Source organism: Pelobates fuscus, chromosome 5 (genome assembly GCF_036172605.1).
Source record: "Pelobates fuscus isolate aPelFus1 chromosome 5, aPelFus1.pri, whole genome shotgun sequence".
Classification (NCBI taxonomy): domain Eukaryota; kingdom Metazoa; phylum Chordata; class Amphibia; order Anura; family Pelobatidae; genus Pelobates; species Pelobates fuscus.
This window is the reverse complement of record NC_086321.1, coordinates 316864273-316890060: the sequence shown is the minus strand read 5'-3', so window position 1 is coordinate 316890060 and position 25788 is coordinate 316864273. Positions and strand designations below refer to the sequence as shown.

The following is a 25788-nucleotide window of genomic DNA, read 5'->3' as shown; positions in this document are numbered from 1 at the left end:
TCCCGGCTCAAGCTCCTCACGCCTTGGGCCTTCGGGTTACGGAGGGCATCTTGAAGGGTATCCCCTCGAACCCCAGAATCTGGGGATCAGGGTGATAGTTGTTGCAGGTGGCTAGGAAGATTTTACCCCCAGTTTGCGCCGTTTTCGGGCCTCAAAGCGGGAGCTCAGACAAAGCGTGTCTGATCCCGTCGGCGGTCCGGCCCCGCCCCCCCCCCCCCCATTATTCATTTTTGCCTAGGTTAGTTTTTCTTTTAAAAAACAAAAACCTATCACATATGAGCTTTGAATTTGCAATTTAGTGAATTTATGAGTACGATGAATCTTGTGTGTTGTATGAATTGGCTCCAGCAGCACCCTTTTAATGGATGCATGTTCAGAGGAGTGCAGCCCACTTAGAGAGAGGAGGGGTGGGGGGTTAATGCCAACCTAATGGCATTAAAGCCTTCCTTTTGGTAGGACAGCATAGCACGCCATAACGTTGGGCAGGGGTTAATAAGTCCATCAGTTAACTCCTCTATTAAAAGAATGGAGGCCTTTTTAAATGGCTAAAATAGTGAGCAGCAGTAAAGGAAAGGAAAATTGAGTATAGCTCAGCTTAAGGCACAGGTAGATGGAGTTTACCTCCCTAAAAGCCTGTCAAAATACGGACATATTGGTTGGCAGTGGCTGATGGATGTTGACGGTGCCAGGGATCAATGTGTATGGATAGATGAGTCTGAATGAATGGCTTTGGGTCATGTAGAGGAGAACTGCACCCATTTCATGTATATTCTGAGCTTATCTGTATGTTATCTGTTCACCTTCTACTACAGCTCGCAACTAGAGGATATTGAATTGAAATTGGAGAGGAAAAGTTCAGTAAATCCCTATGGAGTCATGGACGACAATACTTGACTTTTGAAAGCGAAATTTCACTTTTGCTCATTGAATAATCTGATAATCTGATAAAAATCACGTGATTTCTGGTCAAACCATGATTTGTGCTACAGGATGTAACTAAGCCTGCTAGAGATATGACACAACCGTATCTCCTAGCCTGTCTACCATAACCACTAGCTAAAACCTAACTTGTAACATCAGTTCCCATGAGCACTAACCAGAACTTTCAAACACCTAGCTTAGGTTTAGGAGAATAAATACAAATACATTGGTGAAATGGGTAAATATACGTAAAAGAAGAAGTTATTTTAATTTTATTTATGTGGGAGCTTTTATAATGCGTTTTGGAAACGTAAATCTAATAAGGCTGGATCCAAATTGGTGTGATGCAAAAATGGCCACTACAGATGAGCTTGTATAAAGTAATCTGTAAACCTAACGTTTCTTCAAATATTCATAAATCAATAACCACACATATCAAATAAAGTGAGTGCCCAAACACCTGTGCTGAATAAATTAACCAACTACAAAGTTCATAAGTAAGTCTCAATGGTAATTCATTTTTGGATATTCACTATCCATGTTGCCTTTCCGTGTGGTGTACCCATTCTGTGTTTTATTGATTTTGTATGTATTAAATAATGTACAGGTTTTTTTGATTGACATTTCTAAGGTACTGATTTAATACATGCATCTATTGTTTAAAGGAACACTATAAGCACCCAAACTACTAAATCTGGGGCCATGTGCATCCATTTTTAATACTGTCGCTCAAAACATTGCCCTCCTGCAGGAACAGCAATGTTTTTGTTAATTGGTTAAACCTGCCACCTGTCAGGTCCTTTCATAAAATAGCAGCATACACCTCTAATTAAAATAAAATGGGGGAACTAGAGGCAATAGCATACACTAAACAATATGATATAGGCATAACAGAAACATGGTAGGATTAGACACATGACTGGCCAGTTAACCTAAATGGGTACACGTTATTTAAGAAGGATAGGAAAAACAAGAAGGGTGGTGTATGTCATGTCAACCATGAGTTAAAGTCAAATCTTAGGCATGTGGAGTGTGACAAGGAAAATGTGGAAGCTTTATGGGTAGATATCTGCTTGGGGCAAACAAAGGGAAATCCATTATTGGTTAGGATATGTTTATAAACCACCTAATCTAAGTATTAATGAGGAAGAACAGCTGTTAGAGCAAATTGGGAAAGATGCAAATCGGGGTAACACGTTAATTATTGGAGATTATAATTTCCCGGACATAAATTGGGATAGAGTGACTAGTACTTCAGCAAGGGGAATCAGGTTTTTGAATGTGTTAAATGACACCTTAATGTCACAACTGGTACAAGCACCAACTAGAAAGGATGCTTGTCTGGATCTCGTTATAACAAACAATGTTGATATTTTGACCAACATTCAAGTAAAGGATTTTAGAAATAGTGATCACAATATGGTAATTTTTTTAAATAAACTCAAAAAAGCAAAAGCACATGGGGTATACTAAACCGTATAATTAAAAAAAAAAAAAAGCCAATTTCAATAAGGTTAGGGCAGCTCTACAACATATTGACTGGCATTAACTCCTTAGTGAAAAAAACACTGAGGATAAATGGAAACTATTCAAACAAATATTAGAAAGGTACATTTCTCAGTATGTACCATTGGGTAATAAATATAAAAGAAACAAACTGAAACCAATGTGGCTTAGTAGAGAAGTAAAACAAGAGATTAAAAATAAGAAAAAGGCATATAAAGCAAGCAAATCAGAGGCATCCTATGTAAGATATAAAGAAACCAATAATGCTTGCAAAAATGCAATTGAAGTGGCTAAACTAGAAAATGAGAAATTGATGGCCAAAGAGAGCAAAACCAACCCCACATTTTTTTTTTTCAAGTAAATCAATTCTAAAAAAAAAATGAAAGTGTAGGTACACTGGAAACAGAGATGGGTCTGTTAGCTAACGAAGACCAGGAAAAGGCAGACATTTTAAATAACTATTTTTCTTCAGTATATATTAATGAAGATCCTATGGCAAGAGATATAAATGATTGCAAAAATGACTCGAGACCAGGTGCTACAGCAGTTAAAGAAAATTCATGTAAATAAAGCTCCGGGGCCTGACAGTATTCACACACGAGTACTTAACCCCTTAAGACCGCAGCCAAATGTACAAGTTGTGATCCAAAAAAACGTAAACAAAACCTGGCATTTGCGCTATATGTCTGTCCAACCATAATTCACCTCTTTCATATTAAATGCACCCCCCATTATTATATATCATTTTATTCAGGGGAAACGGGGCTTTCGTTTAACATCAAATATTTAGGTATGGAACATAATTTAATATGAAAAAAATATTTAAAAAATGGGAGAAAATAAGATTTTTTTAAATTTTTTTAGTTCTACGTGACATTCTAACTGTGAATGTCATAATACTGTTTGCTTTTACTGCAATACAATACACATATTTGTATTCAGCGATGTCTCGCGTGTAAAACAGTACCCCCTATGTACAGGTTTTATGGTGTTTTGGGAAGTTACAGGGTCAAATATAGCATGTTACATATTTCAGTTTTTTTACATTGAAATTCGCCAGATTGGTTACGTTGCCTTTGAGACCATATGGTAGCCCAGAAATAAGAATTACCCCCATGATGGCATACCATTTGCAAAAGTAGACAACCTAAGGTATTGCAAATTGAGTATGTCCAGTCTTTTTTAGTAGCCACTTGGTCACAAACACTGGCCAAAGTTAGTGTTAATATTTGAAAATGCAAAAAACTAATTTGAACGCAAATTTTGGCCAGTGTTTGTGACTAAGTGGCTACTAAAAAAACTGAACATACCCTATTTGCAATACCCTGGGTTGTCTACTATTGCAAATGGTATGCCATCATGGGGATAATTTTCATTCCTGGGCTACCATACGGTCTCAAAGGCAACCTGGCGAATTTTAATGTGAAAAAACTGAAACGCAAACCTTATATTTGACTCTGTAACTTTTGAAAACACCATAAAACCTGTACATGAGGGGTACTTTTATACTCAGGAGACTTCGCTGAACACAAATATTAGTGTTTCAAAACAGTAAAACGTATCACAACAATTATATCGTCAGTGTAAGTGCCATTTGTGTGTGAAAAATGCAAAAAATGTCACTGTCACTGACGATATCGTCGTTGTAATATATTTTACTGTTTTGAAACACTAATATTTGTGTTCAGCGAAGTCTTCCGAGTAAAACAGTACCCCCCATGTACAGGTTTCATGGTGTCTTGGAAAGTTACAGAGTTAAATATAGTGCTAGACAATGTAATTCCCTGAACTTTTGGCCTGGGTTGGCAGGCAGGTCCTGCAAATTATAATTAATAAAATGACCTAATTATGTAAAATTATTACATAAATATATGCGTAGAATTATTATATATATATGTGTGTATATATATATGTGTGTATATATATGTATATAATTTTTTTTAATTATTTTTATTTATATATAGGTATATACATAGTGATATATACGTATATACTTATGTATATAGATATATATATTATTTCGTTCTACATGTATTTTGATATCAATATATATATATTAATTTTAAAATACAGTTAGAACAAAATTACGCATGTTTATATATTTTTTATCTATTTTTTTTTTATTTTTTTTTTATTATTTTTTTATTTATTTTTTAACGTATTTATATATTTATTTATTTTTTATTATATATAAATATATATATAATGAAAATTATATATATATTTAATCAATATCATTGTACGTGTATTTTGATATTAATATATATATATAATTATGTATATATTAATATTAAAATACACGTAGACAGTGTATGCATATTTATGTGTATGTGTGTATATGTGTGTATATATATACTTAGATCATATATATAATAAATATATATATGATCTAAGTATATATAATTTATTTTTACACTGTTTTAACATTTTTTATTTTTTTTTCAGACAGCAGGGGGAGTACCTGTCATTACAGGCACTCCCCCTGCTGGCAATGCCTTGGACGGCTATGCCGTCCATGTGATCGCGGGGTCCTCGCAAGGACCTCGCGATCACATGGCCCTGGGCGGCTGAAGAGGACGCAGGGGGACTCCCTAGGCTCCCAGGTAAGTCCCCCATACCGCGATCGCCGGCGTGGGATCGCCGGCGACCGGGTAAGTACATAAGATCGCAGGACGTACTATGCCGTCCTGCGGCTTTTAGAGCCACCAAAATAAGGACGGCATAGTACGTCCTGCGGTCTTAAGGGGTTAAGGAAATAAGTGACTCTCTGTATTTCATTTTTTTAAGATTCTTTTGTTTCAGGTATTGTAACGGAGGGGTAATAGCTGCTTGATCCAAAGAGACTTCTGACTGCTATTTTGGGTTCAAGAAGGATTTTTTTCCTAGTTTGTTGCAAAATTGGAAGAGTTTAAGACTAGGTTTTTTGCCTTCTTTTGGATCAACCGCAAAAACATATATGTGAGGAAGGCTGAGCTAGATGGACGCAAGTCTCTTTTCAGCTATGTAACTATGTAATTAATTCAGTCTCAGAGAGAGCATCTGATTGGTGGAACATTCTTGTTGCTCATGTGCAGGCATTTGATTAGCTGAGATCATCAACACTGATAAACTTTGCCACAGTGGCGTTGCCTCCCTGAGGAGTCTGGCGTTTGTGAAATTACATTCTACTGCACATGCGCACAGAGTAGCTGTTATCCATGTTGCCTTCTTTTTATTTGAAGTCTATTTATATTTGCGATGATGGGTATAACGTTTAGGTGATGCTAGACAGTTGGACATATTGTTTCCTAGACTGTAACCATTTTCTCTCTCTTGTTCTCTTTGTATAGCTTTATGAATTGGACGGGGACCCCAAAAGGAAGGAATTTTTGGATGACTTATTCAGTTTTATGCAAAAGCGAGGTAAGTGCTGGTCTTTTGCACTGTACCCCAAAAATTTATTGTATCCATTGTAACCTACAGGTCAAGTAGTTTTGAGTAATGGTTGTGTGTTTCATGGAGAATTGATTGCAGGAATTCCAGCTGGGTGCAGAGTCTGCTGTAACTGGCCTCACCCGCCTGGGAATGCAGCATTCCAGACCCCCCACCGCCCTTTGCCCCAGGGGGCCTTGCCCTTATCAACAGAGCAATTAGTGGAATATGCTGGGCTACTACATAGGGGGAGGGCATTTTAACATCTTGACTGTTATTAGCAGTGTTTTAGGATTCGAAGCCTGCAAGCTGATGCCTACCAATTTACTAAACGCTAGACAATGCACCTTGAAATCTCATATTTAGGAGTTGTCAGGCTCTGGGAAAATGACTGTAGTGCAAATGTTTCAGCACTTAAATACTCTGCCCAGAGTCATTGTTTATTCTTGTACAACTTTTGGATTCTTATAAAGTGCATTATTTCAGTGTCTTTATACCAGCAAATCTTGGGCTTTGTTTGTAACTATTGTGTATCTGTGATATTGTACATTGCATATCTTATTTCTCTTGTACTATATAAGTTTGTTTGAGCAGAGCCTTCATTGACCTCTTGCGCCCTGCATATCTTTCCCAATACCTGCAAAATCTAATGTGTAATTGTTTTGCCAAGTAACATCTGCAACAGAGGGGAGGAAAAAAAGCTGATCTGAAAACACTCTGCTACTTAGAACTGTTTGCTTCAGAATTTTCACTAATTAAAGCTGAATGAAAAAAAAAATAGTTTAATAAATATCACTGAATGTCTCGCCCTCTTTCATCCCCTATCTGGGGTTATTAAAGTAGTAATTCAAGGTAAATTCAAAGTGAATTTCAAATTTAAGGTCACAATAGCCAAAATTAAGTCCACTTTGCTTTCAGTTCGGGTTCTCTGTTCTTAAATTTGAAACTCCGTATGAATTCTCACCTGAGTAAATAACCATGAGAGCATGCACAGGCTGTGTAGTGTGTGGGTGGTGTGTGATGTATGCTGGCTGTGTGTAATGTGCAGGTGTAATGTTTGCTTGCTTTGTGCGTGGTGTCTGTACTTTATTTTGCCTACCTTCTGTATATCTTTCAACAGGGACATGGACTATGATACCTGATGGTCTAGCAGGGGTCAAAGTACCTGGTGGCCCAGTGTGGAAAGAGTATGATCTGTACCTTCAGTACGGGCAAACCACAGTAATCACTACCTCGCGGTCGTGGTGCTCTGATTCAAAGCGCAGCTGACAGGATTCCAAACCTGCAAGCTGATGCATTAATAACATAGAAACATAGAAACATAGAATGTGACGGCAGATAAGAACCATTCGGCCCATCTAGTCTGCCCAGTTTTCTAAATACTTTCATAAGTCCCTGGCATTATCTTATAGTTAGGATAGCCTTATGGCTATCCCACGCATGCTTAAACTCCTTTACTGTGTTAACCTCTACCACTTCAGCTGGAAGCCTATTCCATGCATCCACTACCCTCTCAGTAAAGTAATACTTCCTGATATTATTTTTAAACCTTTGTCCTTCTAATTTTAGACTATGTCCTCTGGTTGTGGTAGTTTTTCTTCTTTTAAATATAGTCTCCTCCTTTACTGTGTTGATTCCCTTTATGTATTTAAATGTTTCTATCATATCCCCCCTGTCTCGTCTTTCCACCAAGCTATACATGTTAAGATCCTTTAACCTTTCCTGGTAAGTTTTATCCTGCAATCCATGAACCAGTTTAGTAGCCCTTCTTTGAACTCTCTCTAAGGTATCAATATCCTTCTGAAGATAGGGTCTCCAGTACTGTGTACAGTACTCCAAGTGAGGTCTCACCAGTGTTCTGTACAATGGCATGAGCACTTCCCTCTTTCTACTGCTAATACCTCTCCCTATACAACCAAGCATTCTGCTAGCATTTCCTGCTGCTCTATTACATTGTCTGCCTACCTTTAAGTCCTCAGAAATAATCACCCCTAAATCCCTTTCCTCAGATGTTGAGGTTAGGACTGCATCAAATATTCTGTACTCTGCACTTGGGTTTTTACGTCCAAGATGCATTATCTTGCACTTATCCACATTAAATGTCAGTTGCCACAACTCTGACCATTTTTCTAGTTTACCTAAATCATTTGCCATTTGGCTTATCCCTCCTGGAACATCAACCCTGTTACATATCTTAGTATCATCCGCAAAAAGACACACCTTACCATCAAGACCTTCTGCAATATCACTAATAAAAATATTAAAGAGAATGGGTCCAAGTACAGATCCCTGAGGTACCCCACTGGTGACAAGCCCAAGCTTCGAATATACTCCATTGACGACAACCCTCTGTTGCCTGTCACTCAGCCACTGCCTTACCCATTCAATAAGCTCCAGACCACGTCCTCTGTAGCAGATAGAGGCACAAAAAAACACTATGCCCATATTTTGGGCGATAGGAAATTCACACCACTTGTCTTAATTAACATTTTCTGCATGTTTATTCTTTTTAAATGGAAATGTCTTTTTTAAAAGTTGTAGACTATAAACCGCACATAATGGTGTGTTCTTTCACCTAGGAACCCCAGTGAATAGAATCCCAATTATGGCAAAACAGGTCTTGGACCTGTACATGTTGTACGTTCTAGTGACTGAGAAGGGAGGCTTGGTGGAAGTTATCAATAAGAAGCTATGGCGTGAGATCACCAAAGGATTAAACCTGCCAACCTCAATTACCAGTGCAGCCTTCACTCTGAGAACACAGTGAGTATCAATGTGATGTGGCTTGTCTATTCTCCTTTGTATAAGGTTACTGGTACGCAACTGTAATCCTAGACTCTCCTTTCCAACATTGGATCGGCAAAGTAGTAAGATAAGTGTACTCTCCGTGTAACAAAACTATACTGCTATTACATACAAAAGTAGAAATGTGTCCTAATAAAAGTCTGATCTTCCACTTTATTTTTCAACAGGTACATGAAGTATTTGTATCCCTATGAATGTGAGAAGCGTGGCCTTAGTAATCCTAATGAGTTGCAGGCTGCTATTGACAGTAACCGCCGAGAAGGTCGCAGACAGAGTTTTGGTGGCTCCTTGTTTGCTTACTCACCCAGTGGAGCTCCAAATATGCTTTCATCTCCAAAGATGCAGGTGTCTGCCATGGCACTTAGTGGAGCTGCAACAAATGGGAGCTCTTTCACTCAAAAGATAAAAAAAGGTAGGTTTGGGAATGCTGCAAAAAATATATATAATATTATTGCTGTATTGATCCTGTTGAAAGCCATGGACGATGGCTGAAAAGTTGATCATATTTTAACAAGGAATCTTTTACAAAGGAAAAGACCGTGAGTGAAGCCTCTCACCATTTGTAATAAAAAAAATATATATAATATAAAATGTTAAATATATATATATATATATATATATATATATATATATATATATATATATATATATATATATATATATATATATAATATTTTTTTTTTTTTTTTTTTTTTTTTTTTAAAAAGCTTTTTAATCTGGAGTCTGTCATCAATCTTCTACCTCTTTGTCTTCTACGGCCTAACTCTGCACTTAGACACCCCTCTTGCCACAAGTTTATTGCCGTCGAGCTGGAGCCAGGTGCCGGGAGTAGCTGGCTCTCTTAATCCCCAGTTCCAAAGGCACATCTCCCCCTGCTTGTTGTGGCTTCGACAACACATATTATTTTTCTCTTTTTCAGAACTTATGTTTCTTCATCCCTCTCACTTTTTTTTTCCCCCCTCTCTAATATCTCTATCTCCTCAGGCAAATTTATCACTATGCTATTAATGTCAGGGGACTAAACTCTCCATATAAGAGAACCAGTGCGCTGTGTGAATGAATTTCAATGGCGTATTCATAGTTTTTGGTTTGTTTGTTTTTTCCTTCAAGAATTAAATTTTATTTTCTTTCTGCTAAAGCATCCATGTTCTTAAACACTACCCTACAGGTTTTTTTGTTGACAGTAAACCGAAGGGTGTAGGTATCTTGTTGGCTAAGGTCCCATTCCAGATGGTGGAGCGTATTAGTGGTCCCGGAGAGCAGGTACCTCTGTTCCTTGAAGGCAGTTCACTTTTGCAAACTGTGACGGACCACCTGGCACCCCGACTGGGTGCCTCCACCATCGCTGCTTCCTAGTAGCCTGGAGTACTATAAGCACCCTAGCCCCTTAGCCGCCGCAGCTTGGCTGGGGTCTTGCTGTCCTCCACCCACCCTGGACCCAAGCCCAGGATCCAGCTCCCAGTAGGTATAGCTGTGTAGCTCTTACAAGAGCTAGTGATTATAGCCAGTATAGCAATCCGAAGCAAGTATAGCTGGTATAACTTTCCCTTCAATCACAAGACTGTTGAGGGGGAAGTGAACGGATTTTAATGGGACCACACTTGGCCTTTTATGACAATCCCCATGCAAGGGATACTCCCACCTGGACCTGATGGAAGACTGTATTACAAAGTCACAGACCAATGACCACAGTGTTACAATACATGACCCTCCCATACATATCATACAATCCTTCCCCTCCGCCTGGGAGATAATTCAGTCAAGTACTTTATTAAAGGACCACTCTAGGCACCCAGACCACTTCAGCTTAATGAGGTGGTCTGGGTGCCAGGTCCTTCTAGGGTTAACCCATTTTTTCATAAACATAGCAGTTTCAGAGAAACTGCTATGTTTATGAATGGGTTAAGCCTTCCCCCTATGTCCTCTAGTGGCTGTCTCATTGACAGCCGCTAGAGGCGCTTGCGTGCTTCTCACTGTGATTTTCACAGTGAGAGCACGCCAGCGTCCATAGGAAAGCATTATGAATGCTTTCCTATGTGACCGGCTGAATGCGCGCGCAGCTCCTGCCGCGCGTGCGCAGCTCCTGCCGCGCGTGCGCATTCAGCCGACGGGGAGGAGAAGAGGAGGAGAGCTCTCTGCCCAGCGCTGGAAAAAGGTAAGATTTAACCCCTTTCCAGAGCCGCCTGGGAGGGGGGCCATGAGGGTGGGAGCACCCTCAGGGCACTCTAGTGCCAGGAAAACGAGTAGGTTTTCCTGGCACTAGAGTGGTCCTTTAACTCAATTATCTCCAGGCGAAAAAGAACACAATATACAGGTACCCCAAAAAGTCACATAAACCCCACAAAAAGTATATCCCCTGATAGCGCCAATCTGGGTGAGCAAGATATCAAAAAAAATCACGCGGATCGGTTCAGGATTTTCATCCAAGTCTTATTTCTGACTGACCGCACACCAGGCTCCTGCCCAAAATAGTTCCATAGATTCAGGTTGTGCTGACGGTCTCTTTCGGGAGCTTCAAACACAACAAAATACCAAAAGTAGCAGTTCGTGGGAAAACTATTTCTTCCTGCAACATGGATATCTAGATGTCTTGCATACTGATAACATAGATTTCATGTCGTAGTCGGATCACCCCCGTGACCATCCCTGTGGCGTAAGCAGTGGCTTTGGAAAACTCGGTAAAATGCGTTTGGATGATCCCCTCATCCATCGGACCTTTGCACTTGCCTCAAAAGGTTTTCCAGACTAACCGGGTCTGATACAGTCTGGGACCCACCACAAATGCATGCTCCTTGGACTGCTTATTAAGCATGGTACTTATAACAAAAAACAACGCTCTCAAGAAATATCTGCTTTGCTTACCCAGGACCAACAACCAGAAACACAACCACTCCTGATGTCACTCACAGAATATTGTTTTGCCTCAATTTAAAACATAACTTGCTCATGACCTCACCGATTCAATTAGCTAAAAATTATTTTATGCATACAGCAATAAAAGTGGGAAGCTTCTGGCAAGAGCATGTAAATGGAAATCATACATCAAATTAATTACTCATGAAGGACACGGCCATCTTACACCCTCCGTTATTGCGCCTCACTATGCAACCATCCGCTTTCTCCAGTACGGATGCCAAGCCAATCCCTATAGACTGCAAATCTGAATATATTCTCAATAACCTCATTAGAATACTTGATGTAGCCACTACAAGCAAACTAGAAGAGCCCAGAACTCCCGAAGAGCTCTCACTAGCGCTCAAACTCTCAAAACCCAGTAAAAGCCCAGGGCCTGATGGACGTAAAGTTAAGTAATACAAAACCTTTTGCAATTTGTTGGCCCCTCACTTAATCCACATGTTTAACATCGTTTAGGAGGGGAGCTGCCTAGACCCCCTTACACAAGCAACACATGTAGCTCTCTTACTGAAAGTGGTCAAAGACCCCTCCCTCTTTATGCCCTAGTTACAGGCCGATCTTAACTTATTCGCTAAAACCACCACATACAACCATTTCTTCCAGACTTGATCCATCCAGTTCAGGTGGGATTCATTCACAGTAGAGAAGTCTGTGACCGTACCACCAAAGTCCTGACACACGCGACCCAGAAGCATTCCTCCCCTCCCCTTCCATTATGCTGGAATCCCTGACTTTTGGCTTTCACTTATCATGTGTCCCATTCTCGGGAAATATCCTGACTATTCTTTGGTGCGTTAAGTCCGGCCATTCTAAGGCCGGTAAGACGTTGCTGTTTAGTCCTAGGTGTGATGTAATTCTGTGTCCTGGATCAATCAGTAATCCTGACCGATAGAAGGCACCTTATACCTTATTTTGTTACTGATATATACATGGTTACGTATAACAATCCTTTAGTATAAATTTTTCAGGATTTTAAACCGTTTGCAGTTGGTTCCAAAACCTATTCACTTAAATATCTTCTGAGCGCTTAATTTAGGTCATATTGCTTCAATAGACAAAACACAGATTATACTATCCATATATAAAGACTAATTGATAAGCAGCTAGAATAAATGTTGCTCAGGCCTCTCTGGGAGCTGTAACGTCACTTTCAGGACTCCTTGTTCTTTTTTCGAGCAATCCGATGCCTTCTTGATGCCATTGAATAATGAGTAGGTATCTGCCCTAAGTGTGGTTAGTTTGCCAAGTTCCTTACAAAACAAAACTGTGCACAAATGTACCCAGAAAGTAAATATATTTTAAAAGCAAAGGGTGGTGGAGGAAGGCAGATGTGGTTCCTATATTCAAAAAGGGTTCAAAATCCTTGCCTGGAAATTATAGACCTGTGAGCTTAACTTCTGTGGCTGGTAAAATATTTGAAAGGTTATTAAGGGATAATATTCAAGAATTCCTTGAGAAGAATATGGTTATCAGCAAAAATCAGCACGGTTTTATGAAGCACAGGTCATGTCAAACTAACTTGATTGCGTTCTACGAAGAAGTAAGTAGAAGTATAGATCAGGGTGTTGCAGTGGATGTGATCTATTTGGATTTTGCCAAGGCATTTGATACAGTTCCACACAAAAGATTAGTGTTCAAACTCAAGGAAATCGGTCTCGATGAAAATGCATGTTCTTGGGTAGAACATTGGCTTAAAAAAAGAATACAAAGAGTTGTCGTTAATGGTAAATTTTCAAGCTGGACAGAGGTGGCAAGTGGTGTCCCTCAGGGGTCTGTTCTGGGACCCCTTCTATTTAACATTTTTATAAATGATCTTGAAGACAGCATTGAAAGTCATGTTTCAGTGTTTGCAGATGACACAAAACTTTGTAAAATAATACAATGTGAGCAAGATATTACTTTGCTGCAGAAGGATTTAGATAGACTGGAGGACTGGGCACTCAAATGGCAGATGAAATTTAATGTTGAAAAATGCAAAGTTATGCACTTCGGCGTAAAGAATACACAAGCAACGTATACCCTTAATGGAAGCGAATTAGGGATAACAACACACGAAAAGGACTTGGGAATTGTTATAGACAACAAACTATGCAACAATGTGCAATGTCAATCAGCAGTGGCCAAGGCCAGTAAGGTATTGTCATGCATGAAAAAGGGCATTCATTCTCGGGACGAGAATATAATTGTGCCTCTTTATAAATCACTGGTAAGATCACATATTGAATATGCTGTGCAATTTTGGGCACCTGTTCTAAAGAAGGATATCATGGCACTAGAAAAAGTGCAGAGGCGGGCTACAAAATTAATAAAAGGAATGGAACATATCAGCTATGAAGAAAGGTTAACAAATTTAAACCTATTTAGTTTAGAAAAACGTCGCCTGAGAGGGGATGTGATAACATTATACAAATATATTCGGGGCCAATACAAACCATTGTGTGGAAATCTATTCACAAACCGGACTTTACATAGGACACGAGGCCATGCGTTTAGACTGGAAGAAAGAAGATTTTGTCTAAGGCAAAGGAAAGGTTTTTTTACTGTAAGAACAATCAGGATGTGGAATTCTCTGCCTGAAGAAGTGGTTTTATCAGAGTCCATACAGATGTTCAAACAGCTACTAGATGCATACTTGCAAAGACAGAATATTCAAGGATATAATCTTTCAATGTAGGGTAATAACTGCTTGATTCAAGGATAAATCTGACTGCCATTCTGGGGTCAATAAGGAATTTTTTGTCCTAGCTTGTTGCAAAATTGTGCTTCAAACTGGGTTTTTGTTTTTTTTTTTCTCTTTTGGATCAACAGCAAAAAACAGGTGTGAGGAAGGCTGAACTTGATGGACGCAAGTCTCTTTTCAGCTATGTAACTATGTAACATTACATATTGATTGTTTGGATTTTCCTTCTGTTAGTTACTTTGCTGTGTTTACAGCATTGTTTTTCTCCTCTGCTCTGGTCCTCCTGCCCCACCACCTGTTCCCTCGGTCCTATTCCCTCATATCTCATCTGACCTCTGTTTCCCTCTCTTGCTCTTCCTCTCACTAAAATTTTCAATCTCTCCCTTTCCTCTGACACATTTCCTTTATCCTTTAAGCATGCAACCATAACTCTGATTCTGAAAAAGCCCAACCTTGACCCCAACTCCCCATCCAACTACCGGCATATATCGCTACTGCCATTTGCCTCCAAGATCCTTGAGAGGGTTGTGTATGTGAGATTGACTGACAGACTTCCTTGAATCCAACTCTCTGCTTGACCCTCTTCAGTCTGGATTCCGCGCTTGTCACTCTGTCAAAACTGCTGGGACCAAAGTGTCCAACGATCTCGATTTACGGAACACTGCTCTCTCCTGGTGCTCCTCCTACCTGTCCCAGCGCTTTTTCTGTGTTTCTTTCTCTTGCTCTGCTTCTCCCCAACCCCTCTCTGTTGGCATTCCCCAAGGTTCCTTCCTTAGTCCTACTGTTCTCTATTTATACTGCTTCCCTTGGTATACTCATCATCTCCTTTTGCTTCCATTATCCATTCCATTCCATTAGATGACACACAAATCTACCTGTCCTCTCCTGATCTCTCTACGCTCATCTTGACTCATGTCTGACTGCCTTTCCGCTATTTCCAACTGGGTGGTTGCTCTCTCCTTCCCTAAACGCAACCTGTCCAAAACAGATTGGTCTTTCCTCCTGCATGTCTGTCTCCCTCCAAGTCAGCGGCGCCACCATCACCTCTACCTCGCAGGCTGTGTTCTGTTTGACTCGGACATCTCCTTCACCCCTCATGTTTAGTCAATCGCCAAATCCATCTCAAAAACATAGCTCGCATCCACCCCTATTTAAAACCATGAACTAGCTAAGGTGCTAGTTCATGCCGTTGTTCTCTCTCGCCTTGACTACTGCAATCTCCTTCTCAGGGGACTTGCGTGTTCCCACATTGCACCACTCCAACTCTGTCTGAACTCCTACATCTGATGCTCGCCTTAAAGATTTCTGCAGGGCTGCACCTTTTCTGTGGAACTCTCTACCCATCTCAGTTACACTTTCACCCAGTTTCCACTCCTTAAAAAAATCTTTGAAAAAACACTTATTCTGGAAATCATATTAAACTGTTAGCAGGTTTTCATACCCCCCCCCCCCGGACGCCTCTCCTGCAACTGTCAAAAATAACCTACTAAGTTCTCTGTGAATACTTTTCTAGCAACCTATTTAGTTACCCCTTTACCCTTTGTGTCACTATACCCCACTCCCTCTATCATGTAAGCTACAGGAATATCCGTTCCTGTGCATCCACTAGTCTGGTTACAATTACGTGCCTGTTAGTCCACCCGTTGTACAGCGCTATGGAATTTGCTGGCGGTATATAAATAAAATAATAATAATAATTGTCCATTACAAAGGGTAACGTCAGAAACGCTGGATGAAACCTAAAGCACAATGCCTGTTGTCTGTGCATATTTTCATGTCTAGCTGGGAATACTGGAGTAGTTGGGGGAGCATTAAGGTTCCTGTTGGTAGTCACCTGTTGGTGATCAAATGATTAAGTGGGAATATCCATCTCTATCATGGTATGGTTATCTCTAGCCCTACTTCCATGAAGATTTTGTTCCAGTAAACTGCTGCTTTCTACAAATCATTAAGTTCAATCCCGAAGTTGTTTTTGTTTGACCTGTTTTAATAGCCACATCTTCCCAATCCGTTTTCTTTACAAATTAGGTTGATAAGCAAGGAGACGTTTAAACCAGGGCCCGACAAATCCTAAGAATTAAGACCTGGCGCCTGGGATTTCTTAACCCGTCCAACCCCTGAGCAGTGGCAGATGCAGAGGGGGGACAACAGGGAAAATAGTGCAGGGTGGTAGAAGGGCAGTGAGAGGGCTTCCGAGGTGCTGAATGAACTGGGTATACTGTTGTGGAAACACAAACACATACACTCTCTGAAAACACATTCAGTGACAGTGTGTTACTGATACACACACACACACACACACTCTGACAGAGAGTGTCTATTTAGTTGACCAGACCCCCTCGAATCACATGTCAAAAGGTGTTTTTACTCTTTTTTTTTTTTTTTTTTTTTTTTACACGCCATGCTATTGTCATCATGGCTGAGATCAATTTTGATTATCTAAGCCAAGCCAATACTCTCCCTTAGGAAAGCAATGGGAGGCTATTGCACATGCGCCGCAAAGATGCATTGAATCAGTGCATCTCTATAGCATTAAGAGTCTCTATGAAGAGTATAGAGACACTGAACATAGGTGCAGAACTGACCCAGGAAGGGCCACTAAAGGAAGCAATGTAAACCCTGCCTTTTCGCTGAAAGTGGTTCTGGAGACTATAGTGTCCCTTTAAGAATTGTATTTTGTATTGCTGAAAACCCTGGCTTCTCTTTTATACCTGGCTTCTAGATTTCAAGCAAATTTGTCAAGCCCTGGTTTAAACCATGGGAAGGCATTGCCAAAAGTATTGTATGTATTGTAGTCTGTTGAGATTACTTTGCTCCTTGTTGAGCATTTATGGGCCCAGAGTTGAATGAGTATGATGATAGTCTCATATGAATATCAGTCTGGTTGTGGCATTATGTGACTTTACATGGATTTCTCCGTTTGTTGCTAGATATACCTGCAACATAGGATAGGATGCCCAGTGGGTCTTGTTTGCATTTCCTTTCAAAATCAACTGGCACCAGCTGAGATGAAACCGTTCAGTTCTTGTGTTTTGTGGAATAGTTTAGTCGAGAGCTATAATTTAGGGAATATTATAAGCAGTTTGCAACTTCTAAATTTTAGAATGCCAGCACCATTCTTGTATATTAATGAACTTTACGTTTATAAGATAATTAATCACGCATTTTAAGGGAATTTTCACTGTTTGGTATTAGGTTTGGCAATTTTATGCTTGTGCTGCTTTCAAAACCCCATTGTATTGCCTATATATGAGAGGCACATGGCAATATTGTTCATCTCCACCAAAGAGGTCAGAGCAGTAGAATTTTGTTGTTTAGTAGCCTGCACAAATATGGCTGCTGCATAATCTAGAGCTATGCTAAGAATGTTAAACCCTCCTATGTGTTTAAGTAAATCAAGGGTATTTATACTCTCTTTTTAAGTGTTCCAAAAAAACTGAAAAGGAACATGAACTGTGCATTGTATTAAATATTATTAGGTATATTTGGAAGAGGATTCCTTTTTAACGCCTTGGAGTGTAAACCACATCGCACACAAAATATTATTTTATGAGCCTAACTTTTCTCTTCACACCTGCCATGCTTTCTTGTTCCAATCCCTCTAGCATAGTAAATCACGACTGAGTGAGACGTTTTATAGAATCACTTTTGTTATAAGTAATATGTGGTAAGTCTCTACTGGCTTTGTACCTCTGAATCCTACAATTTCTGACTGTTCTTGGAAAAAATGCCCATTCTCTGCCAGGTTGGTTGGGGGTTGTAGCTGAACAATAATCTATTATATTGTGTTCCAGGCTTAGACTAGACCATTGAAAGACATTCAGGCTGTTGATTTTAATTTGGCTTTTGGCTGGTTGTATTTTAGTGTCAGGGAGTTATGGAGGAAGTCTTTTCAGACCCCTTTGGTCTCCCTCTCTGAGTGAATCACTTAATCACTCCTCTCCCTGTATCAAGATGATTGCCATGGCTCATCACTTAGTGTGGGGCCACTAAATATGGGCCCCAGTTGACAGAGGGGAAAAGCAGGTATCAATTGATTTCCTATGGAAAGCATTGGATTGGCTGAGATAGTCAAATTTGATGGTCTTAATCAAGGGGCGTGGGTGGGGAGAGCCAGCTACAGGGAGACCCACACAGCACTGGAAAGAAGGTGAGTAAATCACCTTTTTCAAGGGGGGAGGCCAGACACCTAAACATTATTTTTGATAAATATACTATCAGGAATTTATGTAGTAATCCTGACACTATTGTGTTGTTTTAAAAGGCGTAGAACTTTGGAAACACATAGGATACAAAATATGAATTATGGCATGGGACACGCAGGTCTCGTTTTCAGTTTTGGAAAGCTTGTGAAATATACGAAAAAATAAAATCTTATTCAGTTTTTAGATTTTGTATGAAGAACATAAAGTTAAACAAAGAAAAGAACAAAAAGCAAAACAGGGCTAGGTGTTGCCCCTGTATCCAGTGGTCAAGTCACCCGCTGTTGGAATGATACCCAAACGGGCATTGCACCAGCGCTTTAAGCAGACTTTTATTTTATTTTATTTTTTATCCTGTTTTTGTTTTCTAATTAACCCCTAAAGAACTGCATGTTGATCCATGTCATTATGCAGCATGGGGCTTTAAGACCCAAGGATGGTTCAACATGCATTTCTTAAGGGGGTTCATTTGCATACAGAACCAACACTGTATTTCTGTAATCAATTGTCTTATAGTAATTTGGGTTTAAAATGGCATGAATATCCAGACAAAACTGTGCACATATGCTCCTCTCAATAGGGTGTATGTATGTGTACACAAGTGTCTTAAAAATAGGGGTGAAAAAACTAATTCTCTCTCCATAATACCTTTCAGAGGAAGACTCCCCAATGTCTCTAGCCGGACCACCACGACTACCCGTTGGCTTAGCTGGACACTCCGTGGTTGCAGCACAGGTGGCTGCACAGGCTGCAGCACTAGAGCAACTCAGAGAGAAGCTGGAATCTGGGGAACCCCCCGAGAAGAAAATGGCTTTGGGAACAGAAGATCAGCAGCGACTAATGCAGCGAGCCTTCCAGCACAACCTTCTGGCAATGACTGCTCAACTTCCTATGAATATCCGCATCACCCAAGGTATACAGCAGTATTTGTGTGTGTGTGTGTGTGTGTGTCTTGTCCCAGTTTTTGACTGGAAGGCAAGGGAGAGAAAAGTATTAATTCCCTTAATCTCAAAATGTTCGAGAACAGACAGAAATAGGATGATAAAATGGTAGTTTCCACAGAAATAAGAAAATGAAATGGAATTTTCCCCTACAAATCTGAGTTGCTATCTAGATTATGAGCTGAGCAAGACATATGGGGGTTCTGTTTATAGATCTACAAAATAAATATAAAGAAAACATGCATGTTTTTCCTTTTACATGTTTTCCTTGGGGGTGTATGAAAAGTTGGCTTGAAATAGCTTAACAGCTCCAGCTGACACATCATATTGTGCATGTTGATGTGAGGCTTTTGTAAAACCCATTTTCTCTTAATCCTAAAGAAACGTATGCCAGTATCCGTACGGATATCAGCTGGTGGGTTTCCTAGATAAAACCATAAAGAACAGTATGTATATAAACCATAGAGAGCTGCATGCCAATTACTTTGTGATTAGTACTGGGCACTTGGCAAAGCCCAGCAACAATCCCAATTAGCATGAGGCCATGCTATGTTCAGACCTCCTTCGAGCACCTGCCAGCCCAGAATCACCACAGCAGAGTGTAATCTGCTCCGCTTACTGTGATGAATTTAAAGAGTTTGATGCAGTGGTCAAATCAGTAACTGTTGACCCAACTAATAGAGGGGAAACCCTGATGTATCTATTGGGACCTGGTTCCCCTGGTGGGACAAGGATTTAATACCTATAAAGTAAAAGAGCATTAACGGGACACTCCAGACACCCAGACCACTTCTGCCCATTGGAGTGGTCTGGGTACCAACTCCCATTACCCGTAACCCTGCAGGTGTAATTATTGCATGCGCATTAGGTCTCCCCGGCCGGTGGGCGGGATCAGTCTCGCCCACCGGGCGACGCAATCACTGGGAGGAGCGGCAGCGGAGGAAGAAGCCGTGACGTGGGACATCGTAGCTGCCTCTGGTAAGTTACTGAAGGGGTTTTCACCCCTTCAGCAACCGGGGGTGGGAGGGAGAGGGGACCTGCAGTGCCAGGAAAACGGATTGTTTTCTTGGCACTGGAGTTTCCCTTGAAGCAATAAAGGATAGAATAGGGGACCATTTTTAAATGGGAGAAACAGAAACAACATTGCATCAGTTTTGTGTACTTCTCATCTAACTAGTCCTACAGTTATGTGGTATGGAACCTTTTAGAAGGGTTGCATTATAATCTTGTGGTTGATGTTGGTTTATTATGATTGTATATTAATTTTGTCCTTTAAGGTGCCTATACATTCATTCATTCATATTTTCAAATTCTTTTTAAGCTGAGGGAAGACAAGATTCTGCTGTGAATCTCACTACCAATGGCACTAACAGTATTAGCATGTCCGTAGAGCTTAATGGTATTGTGTATACAGGTGAGTAGCCCTTTTATTCCTTACCTTTCACTCACATGCATAGGCTTTTTACCTCTGCTCCCTTTATGTTTACCCAATGTATCACATTGATTTTCAAACATTACTCACTACCCATATGTATTATTTTTTTTTATTATTATTTTATACATTTTGTGTACAAGCATACAAGCAATGTTAATTGGCTTAATGCATTCAAATTACCATGGTGAGTTATAAACAGAAATAGAAGTGCTGGAAGATACATTCTGTAAACAGACCAATTTTAAACTAAAATGCATATTTGCTGAATGGCTTGTTGTGTATGACATCAGTGACCGGGAAGGAGGGGGCTGGGAAATCAAACATATCCTGTGTATGTTAATAGTAAAATTATTGCACAATTAAATATCCATGCGCAAAGTTTTGAGAAAACTATTTACAGTATGGCTTACTTCCCAGTTTGACTGTTAAGAAAAATGTTAATCACAAAAGCTAATTTATTCAATTAATATAACATATTAAGCAGTGTATAATTGGCCAGATTTCCCACTAGGCCATCAAAGCCATGATTCAACCTTGAAGCCCTTAGTGGTGGAATTGTGGTCAAGGCCATGGTTACCATAAGGGACCTAAACATATACCTGGACTGGCAGTTGAAGTGGAACTGTCCCCAGTCACACAAGTTAGTTGAGAGATCAAAAGATCTCCTAACCAGCCCTGCGTCCATTTACCACATTGACCAATCATGCTCTCTGCATACTTGACAGTTGCCGATCACGAATAGCCCTACCTCACAATACAGCTCTTTTGTAAGTATCAAACCGCTGAATTGGGGCTACCCAGCCAGTGCCCTCATTCAGGCAAAAGCGCAGGATGGCATGTATCTCTTGGTCATCTGCTGCTGCAAGCTGGCACATTCCACAGGCTCTCTCGCCACATCCAGTGGACCATCAGCAATAGGAGGCTGTGCAAATACATTTCCAAACATTATACCATGTATTCTATTTTGTTTAAGGGGCAGAGGTAAACGGACATGACAACATGCTTGTTAATTCTCTAACGTAAACCAAAATCACTGTTCAGTTGGCATACCTAAATGGTTAATTTGAATGTATATTATCTTTTTTTAAACCTGCTTGTACATCTATGCATCAAGGTATTTTGGGAATAAGCCAGTAGTACAGTGAAATTTTCCATGTTGGATAAGTATGAGGTACATACAACTCATCTTGACCTTGGAATATGAATTTCATTTTCAAATGAGTTGATGAATTCCTTCATGTACAGGTGGCGGATCCAGAGCCTGATCTCTGGAGGGGCACTTGTAAATTATTTAAATAATCCATGCACAATAAGCACTACAGCTCTGTGTAGTGGTTATGGTGCCAGGAGTGCTGGGACCCCCTCCCAGAGTAAGTAGTCAAACTGTTTAAGAACAGTTTGACAACTTACCTGGGGTCTGAAGGGGATATGGGGCTGTAGGGCATAGGGGCAGTGGTGTGTGTGTGTGGGGCAATGGGTGTATGGGGGGCTGTGTGTGGGGCAATGGATGTATGGGGGCTGTTTATGGGTGTATGGGGGGCTGTGTGTGTGGCAATGGGTGTGTGGGGCAATGGGTGTATGGGGGAGCAATGTGTGAATGTGTATGGGGGCTGTGTGCGTGCGTGTGGGGGGGGGGGGCTGTCTGTGAATGTGTATGGTGTACGTGTGTGGGGGCAGTGTATGAATGTGTGGTGAGGAGGGTAGGGGGGGCTTTTTAGTTATATATATATATATATATATATATATATATATATATATTTTATTTTTTTTAAATAAAATAAATAAGTTTATGTCCCCCCTCCCTTCTTACCTTTACTGAGGGAGGAGGGGGACATTTTCTCCATCCCTGGTGTGGTGGTCCGTGGGGAATCCCTGGTGGCTCTAGTGGTGAGCGTGAACTCTAGCCCGTAGCTCCAGGGCTAGAGTTCACACTTGCGAGATCTGGAGCGTTGCTGTGGTAACCGCGGCAACGCTCCGTGCTCGTGAGAGTAAGACCCGGAGGAGCTGCAGGCTGTGCTCCCCGGGTCCTCTCTCCCTCCCTGCCGGCTGCTAGCACGGTGCCTGCGGACCGGGGAGGGAGAAGAGATCTCCCCTATGGTCCGTGAAGGCACATTGCAGGGCTGGCGCTTGGACAGTTGCCCCCCCCCCCCCCCCCGGATCCGCCACTGTGTACAGGAGGGGATGGTGTTCCCAACACAACTTCAACATCTAGTAAAGAAAATGTCTTGAAATATGCATACACACCTTAATACGCTTACCCACATTTGCATTGATTCTGTTTTATTTACTATACAGAAAATTTTCTTTTGCTTTTCAAGAAGATTGAGTGGTGTTATTGTGTGTGCATTTTATTGCAGTTTGTTTTTGACAGTTTTATGTTGGTGTATTTTCTCATGCTCTAACCCTATTTCCATATCTGTCTCAGGAGTGCTCTTCGCTCAACCCTCTACCTCAACATCTGCAGTGAGTAAAGGGAGCACCAACCGGACTGCGGCCTTGGGAGGAGCTGGCAATTCATCACAAGCTTTGCCCTCTGCACATCCAGCTCCCACTTCAAACAGCTCCTCACCTTGACACAGAGCTGCCATATTCACACACAGCTGAAGCCAAAAATTGATGGAATTGTTCTGTGTTTCACTCAGGTTTATTACTCCTCATCTTTGGGAGTTCCCGGAACACAGTGTTGGGGCTTGAGGGGGCCAGGCTGAGCCAGTACAGGGTCTGGAAAAATGATCCTATACCCTTCATGAAAACCCATATACCTCACTTATTGCACTGTAAATATATCTGTATAATATATTTTATAATATATTCAGTACCTCCAAATACCAAACAAAATGCCAACCTCCTCTACCCCACTCTGCGCTCCGGAAAAACCCACCCCCGCATATTTTTTTTTTGTGTGTGTGTGTTTTAGTATCTATGTAGAAAAAGGAGGAAAAAAGTACCAGTTGAACTTTAAGAGGGGTCGTTTTATTGTGTAAATGCCTCTTATTCTTAAAGGACAATGGAGGGAAAAAAAGGCAAACTTAGAAAAAAGAAGAAAAAAAATCTATATATATATAAATATCTGAGAATATTGCTGTATCCCTTGGGCTGGACTTTTACGGGGCACAGCATATCATAAAGGTGGGATGTTGCCTGTGTTACCCCGTTGGGTGTGTGGGTCTAATAATCAACACCCCCACAAATCCTGGAATGTAATTCATGGGAGCCGGCAATGTAGAATACTGAATGTTTTGTTTTATTCCTGTGGTTGTTTGGTGTTCCAACAGCATCAGAACCTCTCTAGCCTCCACCATTCCGATGAACCTCATATATATTTAAACATTATACGGGTTTAATCTGTTACCTAAAACAATTGGGTCTTTTATTGGAGCCAGTCATATACTATGTTGATTTTTCACATATTCAATTTGGTAGGATATTCACGATCCATAGGATATATATATTTTATTTTTTTTCGTTTATCCCTCTGCTGCTATGCTGATGATGGTCTGTAAATTGCTCTAGAAGTTATACTATTGTTCAGTGGTCACAGATCTGGCCATGAAGGCATTTCATTCTGCAGTTAGTTATGTTTGCATCAGAATGGTAGATGTATAATCTTATAGAACTCTGCAGGGTTTAGTCCTCTGTCTTCTTCTGCTGCCTGGTCTGGACACCTGGGGTATAGAGGCTTCTCTAAGTAGGATCCCACAGCTGACTGTGCAAGCTGAAGGCATGTTAGGCACTTGGCCATTGCAGGTTACAGTTTGTTTCAAACCATCTCTGACTGGTTTACTTCCTGGAGCCTTTTTAACATGAACATGTATCAAATCAGTTCTCCCTTTCCTCTTCCTAAGCACCCTGACAACCTTTACACAAATGGGCAGCAAAATGCCAAAAATGTGAATAAATCTAATAAGAAGTCAGAGAGGCCTTATTTAGGGGTTTAACCCCATGGTGAATGATCAGAAAAGTCTTGACAGCAATCACATCACCTATAGTTGTATATTAAGGGGTGAATGCTGGGCAGGTGATTCAGTAAGACTCAGGGTTTGATTTTCCTGTTTCTCCCCCCAGTCTTCTCTCAACTTCTCGCTGCTTTTCACAAAACTGGGATTTGGGGTAGATAGAAATAATAAAAAAAAAATATTCTCTATAATATATATAAATATATATAGTGTGTGTATATTCATAATTTTGCTCTGTGTGAATTAGGGCGGGGCTGGATTTTAACTCAGGGGAATAATGTTTTTTCTGGCTCTGTCTCTCTCATATAGAGGGAAAGGGTTTGTATTGACTGCTTTGCTTAATGATTTTTCCTTTTGCCATTATTTGTGCATTTTAATGCTTTTTAGGAGAGTGTATTGTAAAGACTGCCGAAATGTTCAGTTCTATTGCATAACAGCTATGAAATGTTTGAAGAGAGAGAGTCAAACTGGTTAGGGCTTATGTAATAGAGAGTTCAGTCACATTTAAGGTATGTGCAAAGGTAGCATATCTCGATTGAACCAAATGTTTTTAAAATTGTATGTACTTTTTTTCGGCTGTGGGGAGTAGTTTTTCTTGACAACTTACTGAGCCCTGCTTTGTAGCAGAAAATCACAGTGCTCTGTACAGTGGAAAATATTTTCATTCAGTCGCAGCATTTGCTATTTCAATGGTTTAGTTCTGTAAGTATGGAATATACTTGTATTTGAATGCTTATTTCAAATGTTTTTCATACAGTTTCAATTCAATTTTACCCTTATTTTCTTAAACTCCGTCTTGGATGGCTGTGCAGTCTGATGGCTCAGCAATGTAGACATTGCTCTGAAGTTGGGTACACCGCCTTGTGAGATATTTTAATTAACATGCTGTCCAGAACTACATCTTTTTAGACATTCTATGCTAGCAGTAACATTAATTGTTCAGTTCTTCTAACTCCCGGAGCTGTATTCATCTAGTTCTTGTGTTTGCGCTGCACTGTCCTCCTACCCCATAACC

The 25788-nt window shown here is 40.4% G+C and overlaps 1 protein-coding gene across 3 annotated transcripts in view; it reads left to right on the top strand.

Moving 5' to 3' along the window:
* ARID3A (AT-rich interaction domain 3A) overlaps positions 1–25562 on the top strand; it is a 68696-nt gene extending 43134 nt beyond the window's left edge. For all 3 annotated transcript variants that reach the window (XM_063455563.1, XM_063455564.1, XM_063455565.1), the window contains exons 4-9: positions 5757–5829; positions 8418–8601; positions 8811–9055; positions 19097–19354; positions 20704–20796; positions 23243–25562. In XM_063455563.1, the coding sequence (XP_063311633.1) occupies positions 5757–5829; positions 8418–8601; positions 8811–9055; positions 19097–19354; positions 20704–20796; positions 23243–23391 (1002 nt within the window). In that variant the 3' untranslated portion in view covers positions 23392–25562. The remainder of the gene's footprint in view (positions 1–5756; positions 5830–8417; positions 8602–8810; positions 9056–19096; positions 19355–20703; positions 20797–23242) is intronic.
* The last annotated feature ends 226 nt before the right edge of the window (positions 25563–25788 follow it).